The sequence below is a fragment of the Nannobrachium achirus genome, assembly GCF_963921795.1.
Source record: "Nannobrachium achirus genome assembly, chromosome: 3".
Classification (NCBI taxonomy): Eukaryota; Metazoa; Chordata; class Actinopteri; order Myctophiformes; family Myctophidae; genus Nannobrachium; species Nannobrachium achirus.
This window is the reverse complement of record NC_137812.1, coordinates 33653732-33665135: the sequence shown is the minus strand read 5'-3', so window position 1 is coordinate 33665135 and position 11404 is coordinate 33653732. Positions and strand designations below refer to the sequence as shown.

General features: G+C 38.6%; 1 protein-coding gene across 1 annotated transcript; it reads right to left on the bottom strand.

The window, feature by feature from the left end:
- Window positions 1–435: 435 nt before the first annotated feature.
- LOC308282188 (up-regulator of cell proliferation-like) lies at window positions 436–6217 on the bottom strand (the record flags this gene model as incomplete). The annotated part of the gene is made up of 2 exons (XM_080722533.1): window positions 6113–6217; window positions 436–5018 (listed from the first exon to the last, which is right to left on the bottom strand). The coding sequence occupies exon 2, from the start codon at window positions 5005–5007 to the stop codon at window positions 436–438; it is 4572 nt and encodes a 1523-aa protein (XP_080578659.1). The 5' UTR covers window positions 5008–5018; window positions 6113–6217.
- Between the last annotated feature and the right edge of the window lie 5187 nt (window positions 6218–11404).

The window sequence follows — 11404 nt, the reverse complement described above, 5'->3', positions numbered from 1 at the left end:
AACCACCAAATGTCTTAATTTTCGACTCAACTGTAAGAATTAGCACCTGGGCTTCGTGGTTGGAAATGGAGAATATTCTTAAGGAGATTCTTTGAATGGATTTCTATCTCAATCGGTAGCGCAGCTGCTGACACCAGTGGTTTGAGTTTTACCACATCTACCTACTTCGGTATAGCGATGCAGTAGCTAAGAATGCATCGCATTGAAACGGATAAGAGAGGAGACACCTAGTATATTACATTGGATGAACAAGCTTTGTTCATATGCCACTGGAAAAGATCACATACACAATCTGAAAAGTACTCCTCCTTCTTTTCATCACTTAGATACATAGAATGTATTCATCCTTAGTTTAAAAAAATGTGGACTGTAGATACAACTGAATGTCTGTTCATTGACCCTAAATGCCCACGAAAAAAGCCTATTAAAAATAAATTACGATTTCATGCTGAGGGTTTTCTTTAGGCTAGTCAATGCATCAATGTAGACTATGCCTCTCCAGCTGTCAGGGATTTTTGCTGGAAGTGCACCACAGTCCTTTGCTATTTTGTCATTGAATTTGAGCATCACATACTTCCAGTAGTCTGTGGCCTCTGTGGAACCTGTAGCAAAATTCCATTTGTTGTAGAGTGTATGGGAGTCCCTTGACTGACTACTTGTTAGACTGACAGTTGATGTTTTCACCCCAGAGAAGGAGCATGTTTCTGTCTGCAACATCTTTGAGTCTCTGATGCCATTGAGACCTTGAGGGCGATGAGCAGAGGAAAAGTGTTCACTATGAATTCTCCCTCCAGCTTCACACGGAGCACTGCAGAAGGGACATTGTTCTCTGCAGCCAAACAGTTGATTTAACAACTGAGGTTTGAATAGTAGATGTCTTAATCTCTTTCTGATGTCTACCCTCTTGTCAAATTCATCTGAGAGTAATCGCTCCATTTCAGTCACATGTTCTGTCATAGAGAGAGATAACTGATCTTTGTATGCCATGTCCAGAATCATGATGGAATCGAGAGCATTCTTCGGGAAGTGAAGCTTCTCCCCAAGTTCTTTGCAAAGAGACTGAAAGAAGGATTGCACATCCCTGGCAGTGTGCTCCCTGGCAGTGACGCTCACCCTTGGTGAGCGTCTGACTTTTGAAATGGCAGTTGTGATCATTTTGACTATCTCAGTGAGATGTTTCTTTTCAAACTTCTTCAGGCAGGGATTCTCCAAAAGCTTCCCCTCAAGTTGATCCACCAGCCAGGTCTTTAAGAACCTCTCATAGTTATGTATGTATTGCTTGTATTTCTTGTAGTCTTGTTTGTCAAGAAGCTGTTTTAAAATAGAGTACTGGAGTACTCCTTGTTGTTGGCTGAAATCCTCTGACCCTGCATTAATCAACATTTCCTTTACAACATCAGGAGCAGTTCTCTTGGTCACATAATCTATTACAGCTGGCTGCAAACACAGCTTGACAAAGTCCTTTGCTTTCTTCTGGCACTGGTCTCTGCCATTGAACCTGCCCATGAAGTCCTCAAAGTAATTCTTCTTCCATGTCTGAAGCAACAGCTGTGGGTTGTTTTTAGCAACAAAATCATTGTGCATCTTCTGAAATTTAACAGCTGCAATGCCACAGATGTGCTGTTTGAGACCTATTTCTGTTTCTTCACTGAGTTCCAGTTTCTTTCGTTGTTGGAATGATTTATCAATCATCTTTAACAAGTCTTGGATGTGGGTTTCAGAATAGTCGCCTTCCTTTTCCACAATCTCTGTTATGAAGGCATTACACTCATCGATGATCCCATCACAAAAGTCTTGCTGTTTTTTCCTGTGATAGTCCGGATTTCGATGCTTCATAAAACCACCAGCCTTCTCCCGCCAGCCACCAGACTCCACAACAAATGCCTTTCTCGCACATTTCTCCAAAGTCACTTCATCTACCCGACTGTTGATGTTATGCTGGCTGGATAGATTGTCCCTCAATGTGGCAGATACCTCCTGGAGAACATCTCGCATTTGGAGTTCTTCGGAGTTGATCTCACAATCAGAAACAGCTTTATTCCAAACATTTTCAAACTCTTGTTTGAGCGTTACATCTGAAAAGGCTGATTGATTGTTCATGTAATGACTCAGAAACTCCAGGATCTTCTTTTCAAGTAAATAGGCCTGTGAACCTTTAATGTTGTCGGCTTCATGCTCCACTTCTTTGCTTTTAAATGATTTCTGCAATTTGCTTCTCACTTTTCCTTCAGTGTCTTGTCTCAGTTCTCTGGCCATCAAGGAAAACTCCTCCCTAAACATCTGAATGAAACTGGCACGACTATCTTGCTTTTTAAGGTATTTGTCAAGGTTTTCTAAGATTTCCTTTTCTGACAATTCAAGCAACTCTTTCGCACGCCTCAGCATATCCTGTTGCACTGAAATTGTATCTGTTTTGTTGGAAGCGCTGAACTGTTTTTCACAATTCTCCACCCATGTGTCAATCTTTGAGTTGAATGCCCATTCCCAACTTTTGAATGCAGTGCTCAGACAAGTCCTGAAACTGAAGGAATTGTTATTTTTAACTGAATCCCATAGTTTTTTTGTCAACTTCAGAAAATCTGTTACATCTTCTGTTTTCTGGCATCTCTGGATGTCTTGAATCAATTTCTTCTTAAATTCGTAGACAGCTTCACTATATCCAATACTAACTGGAGCCATTGGTGGGAGTCCATACCAGAGCCCTGGTATATAACTGCAGCTGGTATCTAAGTCAAAATCCATCACATCTGTGAACTTGGTGATGGTGTCATTGTTTTCCATTTTGGCAGCTGCCACAGTCATTTCATCCAACTGTTCCAGCAACTTCTTCCTCTCTCTTATGTTGCCATCTGTAGATATAAGTGGGACATTCTGATGCACAAAATGGCACTTTGGTTTCTTCACAACCTCTCTCATCCCAAGGAAAGTGCGAACCACAATCTGCAACATGTCCTTCATCTCTGCAAAGGCCTCCATCGTCATGTTGATAACTGTGATGTCACTGAGTCCCACCACCAAGGTTGCCAGTTCATTGTCATGTTCATGACTCTCGTTTTGTTCAGCCAGCTCTGGGGCCTTTAGTCCCTCTGTGTCAATGATCAGGACAAAGTCACATTTCAGCTCCTCTCTGACTTCTTTGTTGACTTTGATCAGCTGCATGAAGGCACCTCGTGTGCATCTTCCACTGCTAACAGCAAACTGAGCACCAAACATGGTATTAAGGAGCGTGGATTTCCCTGTGCCTTGGACCCCTAACACTGTAACTACCTTGATCTTGCTGTTTGATTTCACATGCGAATGAAGACATGTAAGTACATCTGTTATCCACTTGAGCGGGATGTCCGAAGCATCTCCATCTACAAGTTCAATTGGGTGACCTTCCAGCAGCATCTCTGCATATAGTAGAGGAAGTCTTTTGATTTGTGTCTTTTGAGGACAGTTTTCTAAGACAGAGTGTTCTGAATTGTAGAACTCATACAGTTGGCCCAGTTCACGGAGAAAATGCTCGAGCCCCAAAGAGCATTCCGATATTTTTTGGTCCAAGCCGGAAATGTCTTTTTCCTGGCAAAGATCTTTGTACTGTGCCTTCAAATCCAACAGGTTCTGTCGAGATAAGTTGTCTAGGTTGATTTTCATCCATTTCAGAAAATATGATCTTTCTGTGTTTGATCCTAATATTGCACTGATGAAGCATTCCATTGTGTCTGTAATTTTGAAACATTTCCGTGTCTTCCTCAGTTCCTCTTCCCTTGTCTTTAGAGAGCTTATATCTTGGTATCCAGCTTTGCGTTTTTCTTTATCTATAAGGGAGAGCTCCCTCAAGATTCCTTGTAACGGTAGATGTTCCTCTTTGAAATTCACTGTGTCTTTCGTTATTCTTCTGGTGATTTCATCTGCTAGCCATTTGGCTTTCCTACACTCTTCACTGGCCTCATCTACCAGTATCCCATGGTGTTGAGCAACATTAGCCATGTCTTCGATTGTCACAATATTTGGATTGTTATCTGTGATGTTATTAACAGATGAGATCAGGATATTCACAAAGTTTGCGTCGTGTTGCTTTTTCTTGACGATCATTTTGATTGACTTGCTGCTATCATCAAATGAGGGCCGTCCTCTTATGGAGTTTCCGAAAGCATTTCTCTCTCCACTCATAACAACAAAATACTGTGTTCTTTCGTTTTTTCCTTTCAGGGCACTTAGGGCGGCCACATAATCATCACTGAAAATGTAAACTGCAGCTGATGTCTTACAGAGAAAGGAGAACTGTTTGTCAAAGGACCTAATGTCTCCCCTTAGGTTTGCCACAGCCACAGGTTTATGAAAGACGTCTATGGTTTTGTTCCCACACGGGAGGAACCAGCTGATTTCAACTAGACCATCTGATATCTTTCTGGAGGCATCATCACAATCCATGTCGCGATGGACAAATGCATTGTTAAGCATCTTGTTCAAAATCTGATACTTGCCTAAGCTGTCCTTTCCTAGACTTACAAAGGAAACCAATGGGATTTTAGAGGCCACAAGACTTTCCTCAACAAATGACTCAGACGATGTGCATGGTTTGAACTTCTTAACAAGTTCTCGCATTGGCCAAAGCATTAGCGTAGTTTCTTTTGTATCGCAGTTTGGCAGTAGGAGAGGAACAGCAAATTGACACATTGCCATTTTCTGGACCATCTCCTGTTGCAGAGCACTATCTGAGCACAGAAACAGTGCAGTTGTGAGATCCAGTGGGTTGATAGCATTGGCTTTGTTGCTCTCAGATTCTATTTTGTCACCACTGCCTAGCTCAAAAATGTAGTTGTCTTCTTCTGATGTTACACACCTAACACTCCTAGCATCTACATTTGCTATCATGAGTTTCTTTAAAAATGCCCCTGGAAGTGATTGCATTGAATGAAGTGGCTCATCTGATGTAGTATTGTGGTTTATCTCAAGAACACTACTTAATTTGAGTTTGAGCTCATAATGTTCTTTCAGTCCTGCACTGGATAACAACCCCATAAGACAGGATTCTGTGAAAAGACAAAGAGAGAATGTATAAAAAGACAGCCTTTAAAGCTGATATACATTTAGCTTTCTGCTGATGTGAGCAGATAGTTGGTGATTGCTTATTTTAAACAATGCTCCCTAAATAAATAAATCTATAGGGGTCGGAGTCTGCCTCCAAAATGTTTCTTTTATCTGTGAAAAGCTCTATCATCGGTACCAATCAGGGTGCCTCTCTTTTGGATTGGTTAGACCTGTATGTCAATCAATTGACAGATAACAGAATAGTTTTGGAGGCACACTGCGGCCTCTAGAAGTGTCACAGAGACTATTATTTCTTTAGGGAACATTGATGAATATAATAAAATAAAACTAGAAAGAAGCAATTCTGGGAAATTGCAAGTGTGGTTGCACAGGTGAGTCGCGAGGAATCCACTGGGAACTGAATTCCGTCTTACTATTTATATTATATATTGTGATGTCATGTGAAGTATGACAACACAATTTCACCAAAGTTGCACGCTGTGTTTAGTTCAAAACTGACCAATTCTGCAAACTTTGGAATCTTAGCCAATCAGGATAGAATATGAGAAATCAGACATGTGGATCACATGACTGTAGAGATCTGTCTTCCGATTGCGTGAGTTTTGGACAAAATCTGAAGGACTACTGAAGGACTACTGTCAAAAAGTTTTGAAAAACTCACACTCATAGTGGTGCTAGAACAGGCCGATGTGAAAAATGTGGGGCAGAGGTTCTGACAGTTTGGCAGTGACCGGGCCAACGGCACCAAAGATTAGTGGATGGACGGATGGACACACACCAACGGACAGACGGACAGCGGGCAAAACATAGTCTCGGCCATGCCTTTCGGCCTGGCGGGGACAAAAATAAAAATAAGCAATCACAAAAAAGATCTGCTTATGTCAGCAGAAAACTACCCGTATCAGCTTTAGGGATACCATATACAGTTAATTTATTTATTTAGGCTGGAAAGTTCCAAAATATATATATATATATGTATATATATATATATATATATATATATATATATATATATATATATAGCATATACTGTACAACTATAATAATGCATAGTATTGTAATGCAGAATTCTTACTTGTGCTTATGGCTTTAGACACAGGTGCACTCTCGTCCCCATCTGGCAGCACAGTTGAGACACTGATATTGTATTCAGTGTCAGGTTCTAGCTCAGAGAGTGTTCTGCTACAGCTTTCAGTGTATATAGTCTTGGGCTCTGCGTTAGGGATGCCATAGGAAATGACAAAATGCTGTTGGATTTGGTCCATTCTGGGAGCCTTGGTCCATCTCAGGGTTACAGAGTTTGAATTCAGATGGTCAACAATCAAGTCTTTTGGGGCTGGGATCTCTAGATAAAAAATAGAACAAATATAGTAAAAGCAGCAAGCACTTTCTATTTATAATAACACAGATGACTAGATTATGCATTAAGGGACCATAACGGTGGTTTGGTATCTCTAACCCATTGTCTGCAGCTCACAGTATTGTCTAATTGATATTAGGCGACTGCCTCTATTTTCCATTAGTGTTTTTTCTTAGTTTTGACTTTGTATTATTCTGTTCTTAAAAAGTGCCATATGCTGTAGAAATAAAGTAATATGTGGCCAAAACTAGACAATGGCATGTATTGACACCACACCGGCATGGTCCTTTAAAGGTTGATGTACAACATATCAGATTAAACCTTTACTTACCTGTGAAGTAAGAATCCGTCAACCAGACACTTTTAACTTTGTTTGCTTCTGTGGCCACAGCAAAGTCATATTTTCTTCCTAATTTAAGCTCATTGATTTCAATTTGGCACTTATTTTTGATCTTTAAACTTTTTTGCTCTTCGTCACATTTCCAGACTATTCTGTACTGCTTAGGCCCATCCAGTCCCTTAGGAGGTTCCCAGGTAAGGTTCACACTGCCTGTTTTCAGCGGCAGGATCTTGAACCAACCAGGAGGGGGCAGCACTGGTGAAGGGGATTTCAGACAACATGACACATTAACATCATAGCAGTCATCATAACCATAACCTATTCAAGTGTATCACACAACAAACAGAACAGAACAATATGTAAAGTTGAATTCCAATTGAGAGTCAAATGTATGCAGCATTGCTTGGCAATATTATGGAGATATTCAGAATATCTGCTCAGAAAGATTAGGATCAATACTTACCGGTACCATCATCCAGTCTGGCTGAGCTTTGGTATTGCCCTCCACCTGAAGCCTATGGCAGCATAATGAGAACAGGCGGTCATAATCATTATTGTGATAGGTAGACACATTTGTAATGACAAAACATGTTTAAATACTTATTGCCAATTCAACCTGTTGATGTATACTACTGTACACAATATTTTTTAATGATTTACATTTGTACCTGTACCTGATTATAGACCAAGTCATGTCCTTTGTGAGTTGTTTGTGAGCAAACACCACAGATCTCTATGCGGTCAGTCTTGCAGTAGTATTCTAGAGGTATGTGATAATGCAGGCAGCGTTTATCATCCACCTCTCTGGTTACATCCGCCAGTTTATGTCTCTGTAGAGCAGGATTGCTGTAGTGTGGTTTTACATCAATCTCACACAAGGAGAGATTGCAGGTCAGACAGATCTTCACAGCTTTGTTGTCTGAACATATGGCACACGTGACCTCTTTTGTCCTGTAGTTTGTAGAAAAAATATTTAACTTTGTTTTTATTAAATTGTATTTGTGTGGTTTGAGCTAAATAGCTTTTCTTTTCTTACTGAGTGTCATGTCTTGTGTGTGTACAACATAAACAGCTGTAAAGGTCGGGATAGGATGTACTGCTTACCCTTTGTCTTGTGGAAATGGACTCGCATCTGATTGATCTGAACATACAGATAACCTAGAGGGTAAGTAAATGTATTTATATAGCACCTCTCAGGCTCTCACATACAGTGAAAAAAGAAAAAAGAAAGGCAAAACAAAGGTAATTAAAAAAGACAGTTTAAAATAGTAGCGTTTTGAGGTTGTTTTTAAAATTTTCAACAGAGGCTGCATCTCTCAAGGCTTGTGAAAGAGCATTCCAAAGTTTAGGGGCTACAGCTTGAAAGGCCCTGACATCTTTGGTTTTTAAGGTAGACCAGAATGACATTTTAAGTATAAATAACACAAAACACTGAGAGCAAATGATGCCAAGTTTCTTACTGTTCAAGATTGGGAAAGGGATCTCTTTGACACAAATCCACAGGGTAATTGAATCTTGATGTAGGACCAGACTCTGTATTCCACCTGTACAACAGTTAACACACTGACTGCAGTTCTATGCTTTATTCAATTACAGACATCACAACATGAGAAAAAGACCATCAAATCATCTCAGATTAACAGAAACAATTGTGATTTTGTGTATTGTTTCAGAATCTCACCCATATTGCGATACATGGTACTTGAATTGTGATGGATGGTCAGTGGTCATTGATTCATAATCAGGAATTCTTTTCCCTTCTTCAGCCAACCTTTAGGATATTGACAGATCATTATTACAAAGTACAGTAATAGCTGTCCCAATTTTATGTTTCACTGTACATAAAGTGAAGTCAACCTACCAGGCAGTGAGACATAAAATGTGATAGCCCTTGTTGTTTAAACAATAAAATACTACTACTATTGAAGATATCTCGCCAATATTAGGAGGATCATACACAAACTATGGTTGCCAACTACCTGAAATTCAAATAAGAAAAAATACAAAAAATAAGGTATGCCCAGAAAAAGTACAGCTTTTGTTTATTATATTAACCACTTGAAACCCAACATAGCCAAAAAAGCAGATCTACAAGCACATCACAACACAAATCTTTCTGGGCAAAGAGATTTAGAAAAAAGCGATCCAAGTACAGCGACAACTCAGGTCCAGTTTATATTAATAAGGCAAGAGATTCAATATCTAACCTTTCAACAGGTCCAGCAAAGTGAATAGGGAAGTCCATTGATCTGTCACTCCTAGAAGGGTAAGCAGAGTCCCTAGACTCTCCTCTCATCTCTAACCTGGGAACACATAAACAGACATGTTTACTTTAGTAAAAGTATTTCCAACATCATATCACTGACTGTCTATTATGCAGTGGTAGAAATAACAAGTAGGCTACATTTACTCAAGTAAGTCTGCACTAAAGTACTTTTACTTTACTTGAGTATTTCCATCATGAATAATTACATGTCAGAGGCAAATGTTGTACTTTTTACTCCATTACAATTATTTGAAAACCTGAATTTCTAGTTGCAGATTTGGATTATTATTGTTTTTAATGCATTAACCACATAAGCTATAGTTTATTCTGCTATTCGAAAATATAGCCACTCTATACAATCTATGATATTGTAGGCTATTTCTGAAATAGGATTGATAAGATTGACCATTCATAATGAGTACTTTTACAATGATACTTTGATGCCAATGTCTTTGTACTTTTTCCCAAGTAAAGGTACTTTTACTTATTTTCCTTAAAGCGGTATTCCACTTTCAAAAAACTTTTGGTCATTTCATCGTTTAATCAGGCTTTTATTGAATTTAATTGTTGAATTGAATTTTTGTGGAAATGAAAACAATTAAATTCAATAATAAATTATAGAACAATAAATTAATATGGTTATCGAGAAAACACGGCCAGCTCACGTATTAGGAGGGTGTCAGAAGTCATCGGAAAAAACATCTGTATTTTTATTAATCTACCATGGTTAAAATTGAGTTTGAAGTTACAATGGGTTTGTAGGATAGATATATTCCAGTGGATCAAGTGTATCTGATATAATGAATATCAAATATCTAATTCATTAATCAAGCAACTTAAACACTGTCTGGGGTGTTCACAAAAGCCTGATTAGACGTATTTCTTCCACCTCTGCTATTATAACTGTTTGACAAAAAACATGTCAAAATGACATGACAAAAACTAAAAATGTGAACACACAAGTCATTTTTCAGGAAAAAATTAAAACTCATCCAAAACAAAGCTATATGATATTTCTTAATCATTTCACCCAAAACTGTTATAACAATTTATACTATTAACATAAAAATAACACTGTCTGTCACTTATGTAACATAAGAGGTCACAAAATCAATGTGAACTAGGCTAAAATAATTGCCTATTTTGGCCCATTCATACTAGGGAGATAGGCCATTATACTAAAAGGTCTGGGAACAGCATGATCCTTTTCAATTAGGAGATTTACCAGAGGTGGCCAGTGTCATGACTCATGAGGAGCTGCCTTAGGCAAAACATATTATTTCCCCCAGAAAATGACTTAGGAGACCATTTAAGAAGGTGACGATACAGTATCACTGTTCCCAGTACTACAGTATATCAACCAGGATGACCACTATTTTAAAATCATGTGGATGCTCATCTGTCAAACCTCTGTTCTGTGGAATGGTGTCCATCTCTGAAGTTCATGCCTCCACTCTTGGACCTGTCACTTTTCATAGAGAGACTTCTGGGTAGAGAAGAAACTGGGCTCTGCAGATGAACCCTGGTAAAAAGAGAGTTATGAACATTACTTTTGTTGTTGCAGTTTCTTTTATTAAATGCAATTGTGAACAATAGCCAAGTAAGATAATGTATCCATTGGCCAATCATAAGGTTCACTGTGGCTCAATATTTAGTGGGAATATAATATCAAGCAAGCACACCCATGTTCTCTTCACATGTTATTTATTCTGCCCAAAGCTCCTTTCTCATATACTTTAGGCTTGAAGTGGTTAATGTATACATTTGTAATAATAATCAATCTACAAAGTAACTAGTAACCAAAGGTTTCACATAAATGTAAGCTAGTGGAGTAAAATTACAATATATGTATCCGAGATGGAGTGGAGTAGAAGTAAAAGTATTGGAAATTGGAAATACTCAAGCAAAGTACAAATACCTCAAAATTGTACAAAAGGTACAGTATACTTAAAGGGGAAGACCACCCATTTTCAATATTGAACTATGTCATTAATATACCTTAATACAAAAAAAGTTCCCCCCCTTCTGTGTTGCCTAGAACTGGAGGATTGATTTTGGGGTTTGTATTGTAAAGTACAACTTGATGACATCACACCATTGTACTTCACAATACAAACCCCCAAATCAATCTTCCAGTTCTAGGCAACATAGAAGGGGGGGAAGACATAAAATGTGATAGCCCTTGTTGTTTAAACAATAAAATACTACTACTATTGAAGATATCTCGCCAATATTAGGATCATACACAAACTATGGTTGCCAACTACCTGAAATTCAAATAAGAAATAATACAAAAAATAAGGTATGCCCAGAAAAAGTACAGCTTTTGTATATTATATTAACCACTTGAAACCCAACATAGCCAAAAAAGCAGATCTACAAGCACATCACAACACATCTT